The sequence below is a fragment of the Galleria mellonella genome, unplaced genomic scaffold (assembly GCF_026898425.1).
Source record: "Galleria mellonella isolate WM207_F2 unplaced genomic scaffold, CSIRO_AGI_GalMel_v1 utg33, whole genome shotgun sequence".
Taxonomy (NCBI): domain Eukaryota; kingdom Metazoa; phylum Arthropoda; class Insecta; order Lepidoptera; family Pyralidae; genus Galleria; species Galleria mellonella.
The window spans coordinates 8,705,784-8,733,457 of NW_026442079.1; the positions used below are offsets into that span (position 1 = coordinate 8,705,784).

General features: G+C 31.4%; 1 protein-coding gene across 2 annotated transcripts in view; it reads left to right on the forward strand.

Moving 5' to 3' along the window:
* LOC113518942 (uncharacterized) overlaps window positions 1-27,674 on the forward strand; it is a 116,070-nt gene that overhangs the window by 81,441 nt on the left and 6,955 nt on the right. For both annotated transcript variants that reach the window (XM_026903981.3, XM_026903989.3), the window contains 6 exons: window positions 120-262; window positions 3,653-3,701; window positions 20,846-20,983; window positions 23,942-24,094; window positions 26,119-26,297; window positions 27,142-27,345. In XM_026903981.3, the coding sequence (XP_026759782.1) occupies window positions 120-262; window positions 3,653-3,701; window positions 20,846-20,983; window positions 23,942-24,094; window positions 26,119-26,297; window positions 27,142-27,345 (866 nt within the window). The remainder of the gene's footprint in view (window positions 1-119; window positions 263-3,652; window positions 3,702-20,845; window positions 20,984-23,941; window positions 24,095-26,118; window positions 26,298-27,141; window positions 27,346-27,674) is intronic.

Below are 27,674 nucleotides of genomic sequence, written 5' to 3' on the forward strand. Positions count from 1 at the left end.
AGTATTATTATTTTTTGCATGTATATTATGCGATATTTTCTTCAAATCTGAATTGTGAAATTACTATCTTATTGTGGTGTAATTAAAGTCGAGCCTAAAATACTTATTATGATCAACAGGAGCTCACTTACGGCGGGCGGCGTCACAGGAGGCTGAGAAGAGACGCTCCTCACTGGGCCACGTGCCTACGATACGTCACCGAGCTTCTGATGCGTTCCTGGATCCACATCATGCTGCCATTCTTTTTAGGGACTCGAGAGGTGTAAGTGATCATATTGTACTAAAATTTTAAAATTATTGTTTCGTATTCTGTGGCCATTATCAAGACCCCTAATATCAATTTATCTTAAATATAAATATCTCCCATGTACAGATATTATTTCGTAATGATTTTATTATATTATTAAGATAATACATAGAAGGCAACGTCCTGATTTCCATGTATTATCTTTCTTGTATTCTATACCATTAAATTTCTTCTTTCCATCTTGTCTTTGTGTAGGGGTTCATTTTCTTGTTCCCACTGGCACGTCCAGTAGGTCGAGTAAGCTTCTCATTCTCAAAAGCCCTCCTCATACTTTCTCATGTTATAGTGGATCATTTACCGTTCATGCGGTTTGACTATGGAACTCTCTTCCACTGCACATTCGTAAAAGTCAATCGCTGAATGTTTTCAAGAACAAATTAAAAGAGCATCTTCTGTGCTCTTAAATTTATTATGATTATATAGTATGAATATATGTACGTATTTTGTGTATATAAATGTGTAAAAATATGTAAAATAATAAATACATAATAATAGTAAGTACTAGTATTATACTATACAGTCTCCGCTTCTTATTGTACGCACACTGTAAATTAGATAATTGGAAAGGAGCATTAATTACTTATTGTAATTAATGCTCCTTTCCATTCAAGGTTTAATGGAAAAGAACTCTTACAGGGTTAAGCTCGCCTGTTGTACATCATTATTTTATATAAATTATAACAATATAATTTGTGTGTACAATAAAGTATAAATAAATACATGAGATTGTATTTACCTATATATATATATATATATATATATATATATATATATATATATATATATATATATATATATATATATATATATAGACCTGATAGAGAATACCATCAGGTATACAGGTCAGCTGTTGCGCTGGACAGAGACAATAAAAGCACTCTATTCTGTCATATATATACATAAAATTATTAGGTATGCTTATTTATTTCTGAGTAATGGTGGCATAGCTCTTCTGCTAGATTAACAGTAATAATTTGCTCTTACCTTGTCACTGTAACAAATAATACTACAGTAATTTCAAATGTCATAAAGAATAAATGAAATTGCTGACATAGTTTACGTTTTCCCTTATCTAAGTTTTAATAAAATTACTTTTTGGAGTTTCGAGTACTTTTTTTTAAGTGATAGTGAACTTTTTTAAGAAGTAGTGTATATTGTATATATTATATTGTCGTGTAACGAAAATATTGCAATTTAATTAAATATGGACTAAGGTTATGTTTCTAGAGCTCCAAAAAGTTTCAAAAAGTACTGACTATGTATGTTTCTGTCGAAATAGTAAACATTGACTTCTTTAGTTAAAAATGGACCGCTTGCTCATCGTCCTTCTAATGTTACTCGTCACCTAAATTATTTTAGGTCCCGTCAATAACGTATTATATAACGCTTATGATACAATGATATAATTCCAATCTACGGAATATACCTACAGGTTTCGGCGTAAATAATGGAAATCTATCTATACGCGTATCCGCATTCACGAGACAATGCGTGTCTTATTATCGTTGTTCGATGACAAAGTGGCAGGTTTAAAGGATATTGTCAGTGTGTTCTGTCTTATACATTATTTTTATATTTAATATACAGGTGGATGTATCTCCAATGAAATGAATTATAAAAAATATATTTGTAGAGTGAAATTGAAAATGTTTGTTTACGATGGATGTTTGAGTATTTTTCATTCATGGTGTTTCAAGTTTGCTGCACTTTAGTTTCGTAGACATTTGCATTGACCATGTATATATATCATGTGTATATATATATATATATATATATATATATATATATATATATATATATATATATATATATATATATATATATATAATTATTGCTATTATTTTGTCACATTAACACGGTTCTCTTTTTAATGAACAAACCAATATTTTATAAGTCTGTGATCGTACGAATATTTTTATTAAATTACACCGATCAAGACGAGGATGGGCAACAGTGTCCCTTTTAAAACATCACTGAAGAGTAACTGCGGTTGTCAACCCGCCTTTGAAGCATAACTTAGTAGTTGTCACGCTTGGAAGGTGGGTTGACAACCCTTCTTATGAAGAGGCTTATGTTCAGCAGTGGTCAGTTAACAACTGATATAATGACACCCATAAAGTTATGAATGAAACCGTAAATTCAATACATTTTGATTTTACTTTACATATATATAAATGAGGTAGTGTAATAGCTCAAACCATTACCTACTCTATCCCATATAATATCCAACTTTACAACCCTTAAATTTATTACTATTTATGACTGCAATCCACATCTGCCGCGTTAACTAATACGTTTATAATACAAGATATATGTATGTATATAATTCATAAATAAGTCAAGATTGTTAGTATCCTTTGAACTTTGTGTTCTACCAGTAAAACTAAATATTTTAGTAAAAGAGACATGCATTGAAAAACGACAAATTTATAGTTTTCCTTATTAAAACGACGTGTTCAGTTGTTGCGTTAGTATGTGAGACTCGTTTAATTGATTTTCGATTTTTATTTTTCAAAATTTCTCCTCTAATATGTGCCCATGATAAATATAGATAGATTTCTTAGTTTCACGAAACCGCTTACAATTTCATCCTGTATATCGATAACCTTTTCACTCTAGCGATAGTATAAACTTTAGTGACCTCATTCTTTTTATTGTTCGTCGGTGTGATAATCGTCTTATCTATGCCCGTACTAACAATTTCAAATCAAATTGTGGTCAAGAATTTTAAACGGTATAACTGGGAGTATACTGTGAATAGAAATTTCGTATTCTCAATTTCGTATTTTTGTTCATACCGTACTTGATCCAGCAAATGGAGCTTAACATTTCGTTTGTCATCAATCATATCATAAAAGTCCAAAGGCACGATATTTTAACATTTTAAACGGCATATATCATGTAATTTTAACAAAAAATATAAATAAAAACCTTTCATGGCAGGCGCTCTGTAGTGCCGTTTGAATTTGAAAGTGCTGTAGTATACGTACATAGGTTCAACATATATATTTTATTTTTATTTCATTATTTCGTCATTATAATTATTTTTGTAATAAGTTCGGTGATTTTATAACTATATTACATATGTTGTAGACAAAAATCTGAAATTGGGTTATTTATGTATGTAATAATAACTTGTACGTCCATAACGCTACATGACATGTATCTATAAGTTGTAGCAATAAAAAGGAATAAGTCGATACCAGCCTACTGAGGCATCACACAACTACATATATAAAATGCCAATTAAATGTCAATTCAATATGTATGTGCTTCCGTAATTTCACGGAAGCATATCTATATTTTAGCAGTTTGGCTTTAATGGAAATATTTCTTTTGTTGTAGCTACCGGTTGCAGATCCATTTTTGGAAAAAGTCAATCTCTCCGATCTCGGTAAGTATTGTTGTCTTATTTTTATTACTAAAGTCAGTGAGTGTCATCGCGAGGAAAAAATAAATTGTTTCATTAATTCTTCATGTTTAAAAAAAAAAGCCTTTAACTTGCGGAGGACGTGGCGGTATGCACATTTCTCTCGTTTTTGCCCTCCAAAATTTTATATCCATAATACTTATTTAATTCTTGGCACATGGAAATATATAGGTTTTACTTTTGCGTCTTTGGGATGTGAATCTTAGTATTTATAGATTTTAAGAAGTGTCTGTGTCGTAAACATACAAGGTAGACTTAGAACGTTATTTATAGAGTTATTGCTCGAATAACGTCTGATTACGTCATTGTAAGCCCAATTTGATATCAATTTAGATAACTAGGCTTTCACTAGACATTTTGTTGAGCTAGAATACAGGCTATTTGTGGAGGGACATATTGCTTTCATAATTATGTTCACAGCATGTGGTTTCTCTTATTTTATTAAGTGACTTCGAAAGAGACGTAAAGATATCAATGGGATAGCAATGTCGACATGATTTGAATTATTAAAAAAGATATGTTGCTAATCATTAAGAGTTTAAGGACGAGTGTCAATAAGTCCTAAGGATTTTGAAGGGTAATTGTAAGTAACGTTAAGGCACAATAAATGAAAATACTTTAATATAGGTATATGTAATAAGAATGAATCAAAGATATTTAGGCAATCTAATTAACAAATTAGTAAACTGATTTAGATTATGACTAATTATTTATGAAAATTATAAAAAGAATTAATCTGGGGTTTTGCTATTTCTTGTTATTATTATTTTGTTTTTGATGTTGGAAGAAATATTAAAGACTCTATTTTAAACTATATAAAAACGAAAATAATTATAAAATGTAAGAAATGTTGTTTAAACCGCACGAAGTATATAGTCTAGTATTAAAATGTATAAACAGGGTTCTGTGATGTTATTTAATTTTTCGTGATTGACAGAGGAAATTACTTAGGTTGTTGACGCTTATCCTTTAATGTAGTTCTAAATCAATTATAAACTGGCTGACCCGACAGTCGTCGTCTGTCAAAAGCTATTGAACTGCGGCAGCCGTTTACCCAAACAGGTAGGTAACAATTAATGGAAAAATAGAAGTAGACAATTTTTCTAATTTTTCTCTTAATAATATATATATATATATATATATATATATATATATATATATATATATATATATATATATATATATATATATATATATATATATATATATATATAATTCATGCTTATTTATATGCAGATTAGCTAAATCTGTAATTAGTCTTTTTACCATAATAAATTTACAATTAATATCAAACGGGAGATTGAAATGCCTCTTCTGACCCCAATAACGGATAAAAAGGTAATATGTTATTTATGCTTTAATTAATGCCATTTCCATGGTAATCATTATGTCTTTATAGTAAATCCCTTTTGTGGTAGAAAATTTAGAGACAAACGCTTAAATGCAGCTAATTTGATATGTGATTTGGTAATTGGATATTTGTCTTATACATAAAGTTTTTTAAATATCGAGAGGGGTCTAGCTACAAATAGTTCTGAGAGTCTACTTTATTTATATAAACGTAAATCACTCTTGACTACAGCTATTAACTCAACCTCATTAATTTGAAAACAGTAATTACTGTTTACCACCGTAGCTACCTTTAATTACATCAGAACATCAAAATGGGGGAAGTGTTCAATTCGCTTGTATTCTTTGTGTTTATTTTTCGAATTCTGAAACGACCTAATAATTCTTTTCGCTTCTGAAATCTATGTGGTTTACTTTCGTGTTGGTTTTAATTATGTCACAACTAATGTTTTTATACGCTCGATATATTGCTTACTATGGAGCAAATTCTATTAAAAAAAAAAAACACAATTCTGCGTTCTAAATTCAAATGTTTTAAACGTGTTTACGGAACGGTTAGTGGGTTATCACAAAAGTTTGTTTTCAGGCAAGAGATTTCTGAACAGTTGTGAAAAAAATATCGCAGTTTTTGTACGAGATGAAATCTGTTTTCTATTATCCAATATAAAATTAACGCGCATGTGACTATATTGATTAAGTTTTTATCGCAAAAGCAATAAACTGTCACTTTGATCGCATGAACTTTTATGATTGGTATAATATCGATAAACCAAGTTTATCGTCGTCCATTCTCCTATTTTTATTTTTCTCTTTAGCGTGCTTACCTGTGAACGTCAATATGCGCCTTAAGTGTAAACTTTACTGTTTTGTAAATATGAAATCAACGAGTTAGTTTATAAAGTGTAAAACGTACTCCACAAGTTTACTCATGAGCGCTTTGTGTGAGCTCTCATAAGTACATTTATATTTTTTTTTTTATAAAAGTTTACATTTTCCAAGAGTGTGTAGTTTTCTAACTTATACGTTAATAGAACTATTTCTCACTGCTTTATTTTTAAGTATTTGAGTAATTTTGTTTTTATGTTTAACTTTAGAATAAAATTATTTATTTAAATATCTTTAAAATATTAGTAATAAATAGAATTTATAATTTTATAAATTGGATATATATTTATAATTTTAAAATAAATAATATGTATTTATAAATAGGAAAGTGCGTTTTTATTTGTTTATTTGTTACCTCTTGGAGCATTATTATTCATAATATAGATAGACATTATTAGCTGAATTAATCGTTATTAAGTTTAGCATACACGTAGTAGAAAGGAGAATGGAATAGACTGGGATATCAGTCAATCAATGAGATCGGGGTTACACGGATGAATGCACTAGTAAATTGGTTACTCTTTTGAGGTGCGTTAATTACTTTAGTTACGACGTTTATAAATGAGTTCGTTACTGTATTACTAACATACTTACGTTAAACCATTAATGTAGTGAGTAATAAAACAACATCATATTAAATTCTATCGACTGCAACATAATCACAAATAAAAAAAAAAAACTCAAGTTGTGCATCTCCTTTTAGAAGTCGCTTAAAAATTCAAAAAATATTATAATGACATGAAATGAGTTTCTTTTTATCCCTCAAAACGGACATAGGGCTCACAAAAGGTAATATTATGTATATTATTCTTAATTGGTGTGAGTGAGAATAATAATTATGCTTTAATTTTGTGTCATCAATTTTTATTCATTATTCAATATACTAAAATAAAACGTGGTTAGCTAATTATCATGAGACCAAAGTACCAAACTCGTAATCGAATATATCAAATATTTTTTGCGTCTGCTTGCCTGAAGTCTTATCTCGGTAACAAGAATTCAGTTTATGGCATTACTCTTATTGGTTATTTTGTATCGGTGCTTATCGATATTACGATAAGTTGGCAAAATTGTTTGTGACGTTGTATTCATAATGAAACTCAACCTTCGAGATATGACATGTATCCACTTATTTAAAAAATGTGTACTTAAGTACATATGACGTTTAAGAATTATTTTGAAGTGATTGTTTTAATTTATTTTTTATAATTTAAATAAGTATTAAATTTATTCCGTCTATATAAACCTTGGGTTTTACCATATTATAATAGCACCTCAAGCCTCAAAGGAGCCAATATAAAAAGTCTTTCAATGACACTGATGTGATGTGTAATCATTTTTATTTTGAACTGATAGATTTTATAGATTTGTTTAGACAGGATATTATCTAATTTAACTCAGAAGTGAAATTAATATTTAAATCCGGTAAACGCTATTTAATATTAAGTATTAAAAACTAGTTTTTTTCCTACGGTTTTGCTGTCGTGCATTAATATGTATAGTATCCTACGTCCTAAATTAGAATACCTACTCACGTAACAAATTTCGTTCAAATCTGATTATCCATTTAATCGTTATTAACAAACATCTTTACTAATTATAATATTAGATTTGAATATTATGTTTGGATGTTTCGACGTTTGCCACTCAATCATGGTTATATTAAACGAATTTAAATGGACTTGGATACATATAAATTTAATCAGAAGCAGTTTTTTAACAAAATTCATGTGGATTGTTTTTTTTTCATGAAAATGTAATAACAAATTCAGGGTTGCGCTCCTGCTCTATTGGTTTATGCTGGCAGGATACTGATAAGGGATAGTAGGTGAGGATAAATCCAGAAAAAAATAGCTTACTGTGCGTGAAAAGTTCGCCTGGAATTAATTACTGCAACATCCAGATACGACCTAATAGGATATATTGATAACATTGGGATAGTTAGAGACCGTTCCTAATATCCCTTTCTCCTATACAGATGAGTATAGAATACACACCTCTGTTTTCCATTTCTAGTTACGTAAAGCTATATCCTGTTCTAGAAACCCAAATAATTATCTGCATTTGACGTATTCTAAACGTTTGTCCTACTTTTGACAGAATCCACTCCTATAAATAAAATTAATTGCCAAGGTTTGGTATCTAACCCGGAACCCAAGGCTTCTAAGTATTTATTCACTGGTAGGTATTGCTTAATAAACGTACTGATGAAACAGTATATATATATATATATATATATATATATATATATATATATATATATATATATATATATATATATATATATATATATATATATATATATATATATTTATATACACTTCGTTAATTTTGCTTCCCTGTATTTTAAGCGATTTAAAAACAAGAACGTTTTAATTAGTCTGTATTTTGTTTTTCTACGCTTGTTACTCGATGCCTTTGTTGATACTAAACGGATTTTAATGTTTATTTTCCAATTGATAGGATTTACTCCTATGTTGTTGATGTCTTATTAATTGTATAAGCGAAGGGGCTGTTTCTTATTTGTTGTGCTGTGCAAAATTTTATATAAACAAATTAGCTTTTTTTGCCAAAATGTTTAGTTAAAAGATATCTTTCTTTTTATATACATATATATATGAACTAATTACATTTATTGTGTCCAGCAAAGAATAATATCTTTATATATTTATAAAAATTAAAACCTCTTAAGTATGGAAGACAAAAAACTAATAGTGAAAATAACCTATTTTAAATTTTAGGGTGTTTTATATTTATTTTCACTAAATTCACACTTTCTTACAAATTGTGAATTTAGTGAAAAAGAAAAAAAAACAGCAATAATTAAAATGTATTTATGCAACGTTTGAAATTTTAGTCATAAGGCAGTAAGAATATATTTATTGAATGAAAATGTTTTTGAGGTATGAAAATCTTCTGATATCATGTTTAAAGGGGCTGACAGATTTGAATGAAATTTGGTATATAGACAAACATTTAAATTACGCGATAGATAAGATAGGCTCTCTAGAAGGTTTTTGATTCTCTACACTCTGTTTAGATACGAATAATCTAAGACTGTATAGACTTTTTTAATCATATAAACAATATGATCACGTAGTCGATTTAGTCAAAGATTCGAAATGTGTTCTAATGTCTGGCACAAAAATGAGCTTCAGTAATGACAATTATATGGCCATACCATACGTCACAGTTTGGGCAACCCAATTTGCATCTGTCTATAATCTCGCAATTTGCGGGATCGATAATTTTTATCCCTCGCAATCCGGATATTTGCGAGATCTCGCATATGTAGAAGTCGCGTTCCGGATTATCTGAGCATCCTTGTACAATGAAAATAAAAGTGTTCATTTTTATTTGTGAGAAGACATTTTTGTTGGCCTTTGTACCGGATTAACACAGTACGTTTTCAGTGGTTGTTTTTTATTTTTCTATTTTATCTGGACGTTTTATACTAGTATATATATATATATATATATATATATATTATTATTAGAAACTTACCAGGCATTGCGTGGGTGCAAATTGTATATGCAAATCTTTTGTAAAATAACTATTGGTAATGGTATATGGTTGTGATTTAAAAGTAAGCGTAGAAACAAACAAACGCGGTCAATGACTTTGTTTTATATTTTTGTATATGTATGAATTTTGTGTAATAACTATAGAATAAACTTTGCTTAGTTTACGACTAAATGACTTCGTGTCAGGTTATTACTATATACTTATATTCTACGTTAGATTAAACTATCTTTTGCTGAGAATGTTATTAGAGTAAATAAATTATATTTGTTTTGTTCCGTTTGCTACACTATTTTAGATAGTATATTATATATCCAGTAGCAAAAAAGCAATTTCAGGCTTTTGGTGAACGGAATAAGGTCGAACCTCCAGTAAAGTATTTTTTTAATTATGTCCCTAATCCTGCAAATACTGTAGGTTATGTGAAATAAGGAAATCATGAAGGAATCCGATAAATCGCGATCATGGTATATTGAGATTAGATACTCTATAGCACTCACAGTAAGCAATATATATATATATATATATATATATATATATATATATATATATATATATATATATATGTTTCGTTTTCTTCGCCAAAAACGGGTCAACTTTTTTATTTATTTTTGCGTGAATAGGGTTACTATAAGAACTTTTAATTTTTAGTAAGGATAAATTAAAAAAAAAAAAACGATACAAAATTCTTGCTGTTATATTTGACAGAACAAGATAAACAGTACATAATGATTCGCAATGTTCCTAATTTTTACTGATTAGGTATATATCGTCATCATATCAGCCGATAATTGTCCATTGCTGAACATATTGGGGACTTTGCTGTAACCGCGGTTAGGCTTTGGAGATATTTTAAAAGAGACGCTTCTGCTCATCACTCTTCCATTAAGTTCCCTTAGTCGCTTCTTAAGATACCCACGGGAAATGAAGGGGTAGCTTATTCTGCGCCGGGACTATACGGCAATTACTTATATATATAATCTGAAGTCGAAGTCATTAGCATCCTATTAAGGGAGTGCCCTACCAGTTAAAATGAATGATGTTCTCAAAGGAAAGTAGGTCGATAAACGACAAAAAGTATTGTAAATTATGTGCCTCCCGTATTAATCCGGCTCTCCAGCTATTTAGTTAGAATAGTATAGTCTATCTCCCTAGACAGTACAAGTGTATCGTTATCGTTAGCGAGTTCAAGCGCTAATCGAAGGGATTCTATCGATAGATTCCTTTAGTACGTACGGTTCTTTTTTCAGTGTATTATATGATTTTATCACAGGCAGATTTTGCACAAAATTGGATGTAAATGGAACGGTAATTCCTCCTGCTCTATTGGTTTATGCTGGTGCCAATTAGGAATAATAGGTGAGGAGGAAGATGTCAGGTTAGTTGATTTGTTGTTACGAATTCCCCAGGAATTAACCATGATGGTTTCCCGGAGAGACAGTGAGAAGTTCAACCTGACAGAATATTGTATTTGAAAACTGCACAGTTCATGTCAACAACATTTGAAAGCCGCTTAGCAAATACGTTATAATAGCTATCTATAGTATAACACACAATAATACAATTAATCTTAGTCATAATAACAATATTTATTTTTATTTATCTCAAGTATTGGTTACACTCGCAAATGACTTTTTATTTTTGCAGAAGATGTGTTGTTTATTGCTCCTCATTGAATTTAGGTTAGTTCAGATACAGTTTTACGACCTCGGAAATTTATGACTAATCGTGTCTATTTTTATATGTATTTATTTGTTCTGATTGTAAGTTTCGTTTGTACTAAACATGATTATTAAATGAAATATTTTTATAAAACAATGATGATTAAACGATTTCTCTACTACCACCAGCATCGCCTCATCATCTTTTTCTGTTATTAGCGACGAAATAATGTTAAAAATTTTAAGTCCTTTCGTCCTTTTTGAACGTAATATAAACAAAATTAATATAAATGATTGAATTTAGTGAAAAAATACGAATGGACGAAAGGCTTTTATAAGTTTCATAATTAAATAATATTTTTAGACCTTCACCTGTTCAGGCAATGTCTCTGTGTAAGATCAGATTTACACATTAGTTAATGCTCCGATTTGATCAAAAAGATCAACGGACTATCATCTCTTCCGCATAATGACTGGTATGCTCGTTTTTAGTTTTCTAAACATAGACGTAGGGGAGTGGTGACTATATCGAACCACATAGAAAAAATAAATATACTATTAGATCTTTATCGTAAAGTAATTATTAAGTAATCACACTAATATCATACCTTTAAGAATCATTATTATATATATATATATATATATATATATATATATATATATATATATATATATATATATATATATATATATATATATATATATATATATATATATATATATATATATATATATTTAAAAATGAACAAAATAAATATTAATATTAACTTAGTACATATAGGATAGGACAGGCTCAGCCTAGTGTAGGAATCAATGTTAAACTCTGTGCTTATAAAAACATGTTTTGGTAATGAATATATTTTTACTTTATTTTTTTTACTTAAAATCGATTCTTTTTTAACGGACTGCTAAAAAGGAAGGAGCATTTTTAGGGTTATTAGTACAATAATTTAATTTTTAATACAATAATGTAGCTTAAACAGCTTGACAGATTTTAACAATTAATGGGGGTTTCGTTAGAATAATCTTAAGTGGGCATGAAGCGTTCGATTGAAAATTTACTTTTTTTGTCCTCGAACATGAACTCAATGCCATATGAAAAATACTTTTATATACTTTTAATAAAATCTAGTTGGTTTTCATTTAGTTTAATACACCAGAAGTATCAAAAACTTCTATTTATGGTTGTTTTTCGTTTTTTTCACACATCTCTCTCATGACGTATAATTCTACTGAAAAAAAATATTGTGATCCCGTAATACGAGTGCTATAGTGGACTGGAGTAGTCCGTGACAGCATCACCTCCCCAACACATAGAGGTGGGCGTGAGCCGGGGCACTCGGCCAAACGGTGGCGCTGGTGCGGGCGCGCTAGCGGTGTCAAGTTCGGCGCACGTCTCCCGGCGCGGCGCGGTCGCAGGCGCGCCGTGTATAATTAGCAGTGAGCCGTAGGAGGCGCGGCGGGCCGCACCGAGTGGCGGCGGGCGATGAGCCGCCCGGGCTCTGCGCATGCTGCGCCTACACTACTTCTCGGACAACCCCGCCCTCGCCGCCGGCGACGACGAAGAGTCCGTATACTCTATAGAGCTGATCAAGGAGTTCGAGGAGGTCGGCCGCGCATGGAAGGCGTTCCTCGCTGACTGGCTCCTCAAAGGTGTTTATGTTTATGTCACCCACGCTTCGCCCACGACCTACCTACCGCTTGAACGTCACTTTCATTGTTTTTGTTTTTTTTTTATGTGATTTACCTGTTCGAAGGAAACAAACAACGATTTTGAGGGTTTTGAACATGGCAACAGACAAAGTAAGGTGACGTAAAATATAATGTACAAGTACGTAACGGTAAATTTGATCGGTATTCATTCAGGTAACAATAGATTCAGTTTGTAGCCCATTGTGTTCGCAAGAATGCATTTTAATCATTAGTTTCTTGTACTTTTTGTATTCTGAGAATCAGTATTTTAACTGTGATGTATATGATTTAACAGAGGTAAACGATAACAAAAAAAAAGTAATAATAATAACTGTATAATTGAATAATAGTCTAGGCTTTTTCTCTAATCAAATTTTATTTTTAGAATAACGTTTTTGAAGTTTAATACATTATTTTAAATACTAATTATGTTGGTGTGAACTCCTATAGGTACCTATTTTAGTTTATTGCCAAGAGTAAACGTTGTATTAGACTAATGCATTCTGTCTTGAACAATATTAAACTGTGTGCATTTCTTGACTGACAGTAGCCGAGGCTTCTTATGACGTTAGACGGTGGCCTTAACACCTCGATCACTGAACACAAATAAGCAAACAAATAAATCGTCTTGCTATGAGATAAAGCAGGTGTGCGTCTTGAATTATTATTATTATTTACTATTTATTTTAATCCATATTGTTATATACATACGCCTGCAGTCTGTTTGCCAGTCGGCAGTTTGCATGAATGAATTTGATTCACACAGAAATTGCAAATACAGTAAAGGTCAATGCAAAAAAAAAATATTGTAGTCTGAACGAATTTAATTATAATGAATTATTTATAATATCTCAAGGGACCAAAATTATACCGGGTATATAAAATATCCTTGTTCTTAATCCGGGTCGCGGTTTAATTGTGTGCCAAATTTTATTTAAATTTATTCAGCTGTTTGTGTTGTGCGTCATTGAAACTTCGCAAATTTTCAAACTTATTAACTATATTACGAGAGGTTGGTACGGTTTGGTTTCGGAATCCAATTTCTCCCGCTTTCATCCAGGACACATCATGCAGAAATGACGTGTTTTATATGGCTGCTGTCATGCTTTACTCATGTGTTTAGTGACATAAACAGAGGTGGTGGTATATTTGTGAATTTACCTGCAATCACTATAATCCGGTATTCTATATAATATATAGTCAATGTATAACAGAAAATGGATACTCTTTATTATTGAGGATCAACGGTATGAACAACTGTTAGAAAAAATATAAAACGTAAAAACAGTTGAAAAGAAATCATCCCATGATTAATACAACGTAATCTAACCTAAGAATAAATAAATATTTGTAGGGTTCAGTAGTGTTTAAAATCTTTTTCTTGAATTTCTGTATGTTGTACATATTTCTTAAGTAATATATGTAACGGATAATTATATTCATAAAACTTCATACTTTGCTTGGTCAATTTAGATGGGTACAGAATACTGTACCCACATACCAATGTAAGCAAACCTAGATATTGTATAGAATACCTGAATTATACAGTTTGCCGGTAACATATATACATGTTCTTATACATATGTACTGTGTGCTTTTTTACAATGCTTCTATTTGAGTTATTGACAGGGGGTGAAGTCATTTTAGGAGAGAGAGAGCCAGGGAAAGTTTACACTGTATGCATGGCCATTTCAGTAGATTGTACTTATTATATTATAGTCATATTTAGAAATGGAATAATTTCCCAGGACAACATAGGAATAATTTCCCAGAGTTCAAATATAGGGATCCACATATCAATTTATGATATCGGTGAATTTTTATATTTTATAATTTTAACCTAATTTACATTTTAAAGTAATACACCGCTAAGCAGTACTTAGATTTGGTTCAGTATATACTCATATAATGTTATAAGCAGGATTCTGAAATAATAGATTTGAGTTGCAGAGTTTTAAGAAAAACCTTTTAATACGTCTTCATTAAATTCAAATTTGATTTATGGTCTACTTCTCGTGTGTTGTGTACTTTGTTTGATTAAATTATACGTTATTAATTCCAAAGAGAAATGATATTTGACAAGTAAGAATGAATGAAAAAGAAATACATGATGGATGAACACTTCAATTTTATGAAATAAATCTGTCAATATCTTGTGATATAGGTAATACCATATTATATACTCATATAGTATGGAACTTATAACGAAAGTAACACACACATTCACATGAACGACGAGATGTTTTGTAGACACATTAGCCCAAAAGTATTTAAATTTAGAATACGGTAGGTATGTGTATTTTAGTATAACTACAGAATATTGTTTATATTATAAAAGCTTTACAATTTTTTTTTGCCTGCTGTATATATATTTCATTTTATATTTAACTAATTTGGACTTTACACGACAATAAATTATATCAATTGCATGCATTTCGTCGTATCGAAATAACTGTAGAAATAAGTACAAATTGGGCTACGCAAATGCATAAATTAGCTACAAAAGAATTCAGATGAATTAAAAACCTCTCTATATTGAAAGTCGCTTAAAAACAAATTATAGCGACGAAAACACTGGCTTAAAGTTCTTTGAGTAACATCATTGGCTTCTTCGCGATGATCTGAAGCTTGAAAGCGATTTTTTTCAGCTACGGTTACAATTCGGAAATGTTATACCTATATTTTTTCCTCTGCGTGTAGCTTCGATAAATATAAATAAGTTCGTATCCGTGTGCTTATTTCATAATAAGTTGGTAGAGTTTTAGATTTGTTTTCCTTGTTGTGTTGATGGTATCAAATTTATATTGAGATATTGATTTACTTTGTTGCCGAAAGTTCCCAATCAGATCTCTTCGTAAACAATGTATTATATTCCTGTATTTTATATAGTTATGTATTTCTGTTTAGATCAGATCTGTTGAGTAATGAATGGTCTGTCATTTATAAGCAATGGAGAAAATTAATTTACCTGAATTGATTAGGGTTTGGGCCCTTCTGATTATTAAACCTTAAATGTACGCTGTCGCTTGTTTTATATGGCTATAATTGTAATTGAGTTCAATTGAAAATTATTATAAGTATTTATTTATTTATTGATAATACTTAAATATATACATAAATTTTAATTTTACATTTGTGTATTTACTGAAAACATTAAAATTAAATGTAATAAGAAGCACAATAAATTATTTTGTTTTATGAATACCTAGTATTCTTCATCAACTTAACTGCGTATTTTTCTTACATGCATACAAAAATATTAATTTATTTCAATTTCACGCTTTGTTATTGTGGATAATCGATATTTTACAGTTTTCATATTTATACGTTATCTCCTTTTACTTATGCAGCTACTAAATATAAGTGTTCATAACAAACAAAATTAGTACAACAGTATTGTAGTCTTAACGCCAAAAAAAGCTCGTGTTTCTGTGCGAAATTAAAACTACCTAACGTTGAATTTCTGAAAGTGAATTTAAATAATTCTGAAAATTGTAACGACAAAAATTGTTTCGTCGTTATCTTTTTCGACAAGGATAAGAGGCAGGACATTTTGTAGTATTTTTTACTTGGGTATATGTCATGCACAGATTTTTGTGAGACATTTAGGCCGATTTGCATATTTTTTTCGTAATGAAAAAAATTATTTTTAGGATCGTCATATGTCAAAGTCGAAACGGATTGTTTTGTGCAAAGTTATTCATTTGGGTTAGGCAACAACTCATTGTATAATATTAAATTATAATAAAATTATTTTAAAATTCAAAATGAGTTATACATTAATGGAATAACCAAGAAACTAATATATAATAATATCTGTTCGGATATACAGCTGAAATTGTATTAGCATTCTTGTAAGGGAGCGGTGTACCAACTAAACTAAATATATTTTCCTTAAAGAAACGAATTGAAAAACGTCAAAAAGATTTGTGCCTCCTATTAACTTACTTTATATTAACACTATACGTTCTGCTGTCAAGTTAATTAATTATCCAACTTGACTTTACCATACAACCTTGATTGTGGTGTCAGTGCATTATCGGTTGACTGGGCATCGTATCGCATAACCGATTTGCACTGCCGGCGATCAAACTATATGTGCATTCTAGATAAAAGCGTAATTCTTTTAGTCACATACCTAACAGAAAAATGCATTGACAACTAAGGGTTTCGAAAACTCACTATTCGTGAATTATAATACGATTAATTTCGTATAACCCGCCGATGAAACTTCACCAGTCCGAGTTAATATTGGGCCCTTAGCGCGAGTTGACTATTCAACACGGAACATTATACGAAATGACTCCTATTACGTTTTGTGTAAAGTGCTTATTTTAATCCCTCTATTCTTTAGTTTGAAAGCTCAGTAAAGGAAACAGATAAAAGCCATATATATACTCATTACTCATACTAAGCATTACATGCGCTTCATTTTGGACAACTATGTAAAAGAAAGTGTATTTTTTATAATAATAATAGGTAATTTGTATATTTTCTAGTTTATTATTGTCGTGTTAGCAATGATTTGAAAATTTCTGATCGATGTCGAGCAAAATCTTGTCTTAATGTTTGATTCCAATATCTAACGACCTCAGAGGTGCCTGGTAGGCACGTTGTTTTGCGTTCGTGTTCGATTTCCAGTTGGGCCAATTTAGGCTACAAACATTTCTGAATTGGCTCGAGTCTGGGTGTCCTGGGTTGTGCTCCTAGATGTCCGTTATCCAGTCCCTTATAACACAGGGTATTCTAGCTTGAGGATAAGGTGATACATTTATAGTCTAAAAGTAAATTATTATAATCACATTGTTGGAGTGGATAATAATATCGTTCAGAAACAGCTAGGGCTTGTCAGTAATAATTCAATACAGACATGTCACTTCTTGGTGATTCATTCTAATGATTACTGAGTAACGTATGGTGTCTTGTAGGCAATTCTGATTAATTTCTACGGTAGCATATATAATTTAATCCTCTATATATATAAAATATATACGTGGATAGTAGGTAGTGAAGCTATTTCTGTCGTGGTTGAAATGTAACTATTTGACCGAATGGCAATATTTGAAAAGGTCATGAGCGTTATATTGTATATTTTGTCATCCTCATAATACACAATTTACAGGTTGAAATAAAATTTATTTGCACCCTCTTCAAGGAGTGAATTTGAAGATTTACTTCCAAGAAACGTGATTAGAAAGAAGACGAAAGATTTTGAGTCTACAATGCTAACAGGGTGCATCCGGCTGTCAATTAGTATAGGAGTTCTCTTTGTTGTTTTCCGACCCATGTTAGTTTGAGAAAAGTATTTATTTTCACTAGATGACAGATGTAATTTTCATTTATAAATTGATGTGTCAAGATATCGTTTCCATGTAACTTGTGACCGATTTCTTGCCCATGTTATTGTCTATATGCAAGTTGTACACACACACACACATACACGCACACACACATACCACATGATAACAATTACTAGCTTAAGGCAATAAAGTATTTAACTGTTTACAATTTTTGTAGTTGCTGTATCTTGCTTGCCTTGATGCGTGAAATTGTTATACCAAACGTTTATCGGAAGCATAGACATGCAAGGTTAAGCAAAAAATATAATTTTTTTCAACAGACTTCATATTTTTTATTGGTTTTATGTATTTCGATATTCGATGAAAGGTTGTGAGAGTAGCTTACTTATTTTTTGAAATAGTAAACGTATGTGTTATACATATTTATACTCGTACTCATAACATGAAAAAAATTGTTATTGTAATATAATATATGCATAAAAATCAATTTGTTATTTTAATTATTTTTCTTTAAATGTAGTCACGTTCATAATAACATAATCAAAAATAGCTGTTTTGGTGTTATTTTTAAACTTAACAATTAATTTATTTATTATATTAATTAATTTTCTATTAATTTAATTCTGTTTTATTTTTATTGATGAAATCAATTCGTATAGTTTTTATAATTACTCTAGTTCTAATTGTTGATTATAATGGGATTTTGGCCTATCATTATGGTAATCTTATCGTTATTATATGATTAGCAAAACGTGTTTTTTTTAACTTTTACTCCAGAAAATTCTGTTATGTCATAGTTTATATGTATATAAGAAAGCTTTCTATGACTTGCTATGTGGCAGTATGTAGTATAATGAATAAAGAGATATACAAACTTAATTTTATCGCTGCTCTTTCTCAGAAAGCAAAGCCGTGTTGTCAACAAAATTATACTTAAATGCTGTGGAGATTAGAATTTGTTAGACTCGCTGTGCGACAGGATATGATATATGGGGTGCAAATCGTTATCACTACACTTCCTCAGAAAACAAGCGTTATTGTTTATAAAATTATACTTAAATATTATAAATATTAGAATTCGTTGATACATTACATAATGCACTGTGACGCAGATAGTTCTCTTTATATTTAATACTCAATAAATTTACTAGTATATTTTATCCTTCAAACCGGAATATGTCTAATTGGTGGCAGAGAATACATAAAATAGTGAAGCTTCGGATCCCTAACAGGGTGTAGCGGTTTTACACAAACAACCTTGGGACGGATTTGCTCAGTATCTTCCGGATGCACTCGACAGATTACAACGTCGTACTATCTATATTATTAATAGATAATACATACGTTGGTATCTCATTTGAGCCATTTCAAGTGCTTTATAGATATGAAAATCAATTCGATAAAATAAAAGTATTTATTTTGGTAATAGATTTAACATTATTGATGTGACACAGTGGGCTACAGGTAGCCTGAGCGTCTTTCATCGTTTTTATCTCAGAGAGTGTTTTGAAGGGCCCTTTAATTCAATTCCTCCCTCTCACTTTCATATGAGTATATGTGCCCTGCACAACACCAACCCATACATGGTACAGGAGCTAAGTGCGCGCACTGAAAAATTCGCAGCCTTTTATCCCTATACTCGTAACATTGATGTGATACATTAAAATACATTAGATGCACAATCTCTAATAATTGTCCCAAAATGTCCAAAATTTAAACAATAAATAAATACCATAAAATAAGACAATATTTGCACATCTAGATGTTATAGATTTACAAAATTTTTAACAACTTTTCGGTATGTTTGTGGTTACATGTCACAATGAATGGTTAGAGTGCAAAATTTGGGTAAATGCGTTCTATTTTCAGTGCCTTTTCTTCTTTCTTCCTTTCCGACTTTATATCAAGGTTGTTGAATTATTAAATAATGAAATTCTTTTCCTGCTCACCTTTTTTCCCCTTCCCACAATTCCGTGGCATTAAAGCGGGACGTGAAACGGCACAGACTATCAAGGTGACGATCACCAATATAATACGGAAAGTTGTGTTGGTGATCCTCCCATTTGAGTAAACTGGTGCTTTACCATTCAGCGAAGTATGATCAATTTGACCAGCTATTATAAAAATAAATAATAATAATAAATAAGACGCAGGTATTCAGTGCAGACGATAACGTACAAACCTTCTGGTGTAGCATAAATTTCCTTAAATAATAAATAAATTAAATATTGACAATATTTAGTTATCTTTTAACAAGTTAGTTATGAACATATTTCGAAGATGATCAGGTTCGATCACGCTGAATGATGTTTATAAGTATTGTGTTTATTTTCCATATGCTATATGTGCAGACACGGCTCAGTGAATACAAAATTAAGAAGTGCATCTGCACCTATAAATATCCTAGAATTTATGTACCTACTACGAGACGATCCATGTGTGACACATCAAATACGACTATAATAATATGTATGTTCAATAATACCTTTTGTGTTTATAGTCATTAGGTCGATATTCAATTGATGATTTAGATTTACAATTACTTTTTGCTTGTTATAACGCTCACTGGTTTTTTATTTAGCATCGAATTCACTGTAGTGTTAACGATCAGACGTCCAGTCATGTTGTGACGATGAACAATACCGGTACTGAAATCGAAAGGTTGTTTTAAATTGTATTTCTACGATGACTGTTACAGAAGAAGACGAGTCCCAGATTTTCGTGAAGTTCTTCAAGTTCCACAAGTGTTACGATTTGATCCCGACATCCGCGAAGTTGGTGGTATTCGACACGCAGCTACTAGTGAAGAAAGCCTTCTTCGCTCTCGTGTACAACGGTTAGTGTTGCAACTATGTGAAATTACCTCTATTTCATAGCTTATTTATTTTTTGCACAAAGTCATTTTGTGGAAGTCCACAAAGTCCGTGTGCTATGTGTGTATGTGTAGATTAGAACGGTATTATTGTAAGTATCTAATATATTAGTGACTTATTTACCCTTCCCCTTTAAGGTATTGTGACGGATCCTTAATTTCTATGTATGGATAATTTTGCTCTGTAGAAGTATGGCAAAATTATTTCATAATTTTAAATACTAACATGAGCTCCTGACATTCTCGTATTATTAACTATCGTTCTCCTAATACAAATACAATATGAAGTTGGCTTTTCACAAAGCAGTCAAGGTAACAATTACAATTGAAAAGCAAGTAGATGCCTACAGGTGGTTACATAGAAATATTTTGTCTCGTTAATTAAACACATTGTAATTCAGATTCACATAATGTTTGTAACTGTAAATTAATAAATATACATACTGCTAGTCTCTCATTGTTACCGATATGACGTTGTCATTTTAGTAGCTATTGATTTACTAAAAGTATTGGCAAAATGCTTGCAATATGACGTCAACATAATAACATGTCGTATTAGTTGCTCGTCTATTTTGTCTGAACTTCATCGGAGCGAAAACAAAAAAAAAAAAAACTTGATGCGGAGTGATTTTGTTTGGTCAAACGTTTAGTTTATTTTACAAATTACACCTCGTTCCTACTTATAGTCGCTAAACATTTGTTTACTAATATGTGAGTTTTTTTTATTTAATATATTATACGTAATTACATTTTTTTTTCGTTTATTTATGTTGTCCTATATGATTCGATTTTGATATATATTTTATTGTTATTCTCATCCAATGTTTTACTTGGCTGCTACATATCATTCTAGCGAAATATTATAGCTGTGCGAATGTATAACAATGTAGTGTTTAAGTATATATTAAAAGCGAGTTATGTACAATACAGTTTCTGCTTTGCGAATACCTAGGTTAGTTGCAGTGGTAAGTGCACACAACATAAAATCATGTAATATTCATTATGGTTTATGTTAATACAGCTGTGAATGCTTCGAGGATTGGAACCTCCATATGAAACAATACGGCCGAGTTGCCATGGAGACCAAGGTGTATATCATTCCTGATATTATGATCCTAAGTAAATCCAATTAATTTTGCTTTATTGAAGTTGTACGTGCCTATTTCGGTTATGTTATTTTTATATGGCAATGCATAACAGGATCCCCTTGTGTTGAACTAAGCGTTAATATTCTGTACGCAATGGTGTAATCTCAATTCAACACCAATAAAGATAGTTTATTACATATATATATATATATATATATATATATATATATATATATATATATATATATATATATATATATATATATATATATATATATATATATATATATAGTATATATAGTATATACTATATATATATATATAAGTACGAGATTAACATAACCTTATCGATTGGAAAAAGACAGAGTTCGGGATAAAAAGTAGTCCTAAGATATCTATGTTAAATACTGTTTATGCCAAATTTCATGAAGATTAGTTGAGTCATTAGAACAAAAGAAGTAACTAAAGTACAAACTTACGTCTATTTATAATAATATAAGCAATGGTTGTAAATATTGTCTATAGGTTCGTTTATTGGAAAATTTAATTGTACAGTCTCCACTGCAGATCTGGTTCGTATTGTTTCCTAAGGAGGTGATTTTGTGTTCACTTACATATAGATAATTGTGTTTTTGTTATATATTAGATTAGTGTACTGTGAAATGTAGGTATAGGTTCAGTGGAGATTGTAATGTAATGTTGGCTTTTGATAAGTCTGTTGCTCATACTGAACGCTAGGATATATAGAATGATTACGGGGTACAGGAGCATTGTAATACCTCTGTCCTCTGGAATGGCAACGCATGAAGGGTGTCATGGGCGACACAGTACTCTCTGTTATGTCCATGGTATGTTATATCTTAGATAGACATATTATTTGTTATATATTGTGTACATGTTCATGTCTGTAGACGACAGTTACCATTTTCCATCAGGTGAACTGTCAGATTGTTTCCCATTCTAGATTTCATAAGATTTATGTTATATTTAACGAAATATGACTCAATTATTAATATTTTGTCATATTATTGAATAGATAACTGATTTGATGATTAATTTATTTAAAATAGATGGATTTTAACTATAAAGTATTTAATTAGACACTGTTGGTATAAGAGAATGCATAAATTCAAATATTTACCAGGAGGAACACCTGGTAAGCAATCCTAATGTATAAAGATCTTGTGTCACGATGTTCTTTCACTCTAATCTCCGAAACCGCTCAACCGATTGTAATAAAATTTTGTAAATGTATATTGTTTGGCCTAAGCTGAGAGATAGGATCGTTTTAACCTGATAAGAAAACGAAAACGGCGGTAAGGGGCAAAATAACATTTGTAGAGTAAATATAAATAGTTTAGAATAGTGTAGTTTTCCACTAGTGAAAGAATTTAAGACTGCATTTAGTGAAAGTAAATAAACGATGATAGTTATATCAGTCTATACTTTTAAAGTAGGTTTATACTAGAATATCAAATTGGACTTTAGTAATGAGATAGCTGTAACGCTCACGGAAACGATTGTAATGAAAAATTAAAACATATACGTATATAGCAGCAGAAATTTACATCTTCTGTGCTATTAATTTATTTTGGTAGAGCACCAGCAATTGATGGTAATTGAGGATGAAATCAGATAATGTGGTCCTTCCTGACGAAACCGCTAAGTATTAACTACGATCCTTTCCACGGGAGAACAAATGGAGCTTGACCCGACGACGTATTTTACCAGTAGTAGTACTCAGCATTACTAATAATCCTCTCCGCGAGAATTGATCAAAAACATCACTTAAATAATTGTGTATGACCGTCGGAAATTCGCATATTGTCCACAGGAGTTCGTGCCGCGCCGCTATGGGACTCACAGCGGCAAAAATTCGTGGGCATGCTCACCATCACGGACTTCATAAAGATCTTGCAGATGTACTACACGAGTCCTAATGTCACTATGGAGGAACTTGAGGAGCATAGGCTTGAGACGTGGCGCCGTAAGTTACATCACTATATTGATATCGTCTTTTATGACCATAACAGCTAAAACATACATCCTTTCTAGGTGATCTACTGGTTAGCTAGTAAGATTACAATTTTTATGAAACTCCTTGTTTGTCATTCTAAGTATCATAAAAAAATCTTAATGTTATATAGGGTAAAAACTAAAGCTTTTTCACGTTTTTAAGAGAGCTAGGATTCTTAGTGATAGTTTTAGTGATCAATTGCTTAGCTCCATAGATATACTTTTATTTTAAAAGAGCATTGGTCGAAAAGGTAAAAAAAAATGCGCTAATATAATAATACGCTGAGTTCATATTTCCTTGAAGATATGATAATTATTTTTATTTTAGAATGGCATACAAACTCACAGCCCACTTGATGGTAAGTGGTAACCGTAGCCTGTATACACTAATGACATATCTGAGGACTATGGTATTATGCTTCCGTACCAATAATTTCACTGCACTATTTCACTTTTCAAACTGTAACACAGCCATGCATGTATATTTGGATTACGACAGAAACAAATTGAATAGAGTTACGCAAGCAGTAAAATTAAATTAAGTAGCAACTTAAGTAAAATATTATTCTTTGAAAAATGTTATGTCTATTTTAAGAAAAGTTAAAAAATGGAAAGTAAAAATATCATGCTCTTATTAACGGCCTTTAATTATTTACAATTATTTGCTTTGTTTCAAGTATGCTTTTAGAAATCGAAACACGGCAGTAGAAAAAAAGATAATTATAACGATCAAGGAAAATAAATGATTTTTCCTCAATAGCTTCTGTTAACGACAACAAATACATTATAGCGGTAGCTTATTAGGACGTAATCATTGTTTACGATGGTATACAATTATTAATATTACATACTTGCATGTAATATCAAACTTGGTAATGTTCTAGAGAGGTTTACATTCTTTTAATTATATTTTAAACTACAATTTTACTAGCTTTCATCCGCGACTTTGCCCGCGTGACCGAGATAGGTTTACTGACTGGGATAAAATTTTGCCTAAATTTGATCTATGGGTTAATAAATGATTTATGTCTGTACACAATGGCAAATGCGATACTCGCACAATAATAATTAAAATAAAAAAAAATAATACAAATATTTTATATTAAAGAACTATTATTAGTCTGAGCTTAGTATTTACAAAATGTGCTTATTTAAGTGTGTTTACTATTTATAGTACAAATTCTATTTAGTTTGGATTTATAAGGGTTTCAATTTATGCACATTATGAAAATAAATCAACATCTCATTGTTGGCCTGTATCTGTACTTAATATTCCTTTGTCTAATGACTGTCAAGCACAACTAAAACTAAGTCGAGAAAGTTGAAATTTGAAAACATATATTTATTTTATAAAGTAAGCAATCCGCTAAGGAAGGATTTGTGAAAATTTCAACTTAAAGGGGAAACAACACCCAACATCATGCGTGCAAAGCCGCGGGCAACAGCTAGTATAAGAGGAGGATATTAGCCTCATCATACTTGTATTTGTTTACGCAACTCGGAACGGCAAATAAGTTAACGCCTCAACAAATGGTAAGTGCAAATTGTATCCCACAGACTGCACCATGGATATGAATTAATATTTCTAAGCGTTTTTTTTAATGGACGAGAATGGAATGTATCCGCGCGTGCGCTAACGGTATACACTGGCGAGGCACCAGCGAGGGATGATAGGTGAGGGTGAAAAGGCAGCTCAGTTAGCCCAACGCGTGAATACATCTTGAATTCAGCAGACGTGGAGGTCGACCTGACAGGGTATAGTTAGTAATGGGGAGTTCACACCCCCCCCCCTCCCTATTTCAAAGCTTATAAAAAAACTTTTGTATTTTAAAATTTTACTGTCGTGTCCTACTCTTCAAATTAAAATACCTATGTAGACCCAAAGGCTAGTTAGATCTCGAATACCACAGTTTCATTATCTCAACTTACAATAAATGATTTTTGTACTAAGTTTTCAATTGGCATTAAATTGTATTACTTGTTGTATTTTTACAGAGGTACTGAAGGGTTCCGTGATGCCATTGGTGTCCATTGGTCCGGATTCGTCGCTGTACGAGGCCATCCGGATCCTAATAACGAATCGTATCCATCGGTTGCCGGTCATCGACCCCGATACCGGCAACGTGCTCTACATACTCACACACAAGAGGATACTGCGTTTCCTATTTTTATATGTAAGTAAATTTTCTTTTTTCCATGAATTTACACCTCGTTTATAAGTAGATGGACCCATGTGGTCCCGGCATAGAGCAGGCCATCCCTTTCTTTTTCTTGGGTGTCGTAAGAGGCGACTAAGGGAGAGCAAGGGATTGGCAGCAGCGTTCCTCTTAAAACATCTTCAAAGCTTAACTGCGGTTTCCAATCCGCCTGCCAAGCGTGGCAACTACGGGCAAATCCCACCGAGGGAGAGGCTTATGTTCAGCGGTGGACAGTTAAAAGCTAATATGATAATAATGATATAAGCAGAGAAGTATATATTGAACTTAATTGTATATATTGCGCGATAAGTATGCTGCGGCCGTTAAAATCGTATAAATTACTACTAGAAACTAGCGACCCGCCCTGGATTAGCAAGTTAGGTAGGTGAAAGAATTTTGAAAATCGGTTATTTTGTTTTGAGTTTCTTCTTATACAAAATTTTTTTTTTTCTTTATAATATTAGTATAGATAAATCGAACGAGATCTATTAGTGTCAGCGCAGATCAGCAGTCACATAGTGTATTGGTCAATGTGGGCTACATTCCGCAAGTGGCCTCTCAATATTTATATCTGTTTCAGCTTTATGCTTAGTAATTTATTTATTAGAAACCAACGGTGTTACAGTTAATATTTACAGACTAATATTTAAAATATTAGGGCTAATAACAGGTTTCTTATTGTTCTAAAAATACAAGTAAGTTTGCGCAAAAAAGGAAAAGTACAATGCGGATATGCAGTAGTAATCAAAGAGCAATCGCTCATCACTACTTTGTTAGTCTATACTGACGTTTCCATACTATGTTTATCTTTGCCTTACAGATAAACGAGTTGCCAAAGCCGGCGTACCTTCAATGTAAACTGCGAGAGCTCAACATCGGCACGTTGAATGATATAGAAACGGCCACAGAAGATACGTCCATCATCGAGGCACTGAGGAAGTTTGTCAACCGTCGAGTGTCAGCGCTTCCGCTCATCGACTCCGAGGGTCGTCTTAAGGACATCTACGCTAAGTTCGATGTCATTGTAAGTATTTATATAGATTTCTTTTTTTCGATGTCGAGTGTAATGTTTACCACAGCGACAACAGTCGATAAATGTCTCTGACTAATCTGTTAGGGTTTATAGTCTTTAAAAAACGCGCTGGTTGAAGACGAAAGTCTTTAACCAGTGTGTGTTGCCAGTGATGACTTATAGAACCGAAACACGGTGGTCCATATGCAAAAGCTTAAAATTAATCAGCGAGTTATGGAGAGTGCTACACTCGAGATTTCTTTGCGTGACAGAATCCGAAATAAGGATATCCGCAATAGAATCAGAAGTCACAAACATAAGCATGATAGATAAGCATGTTG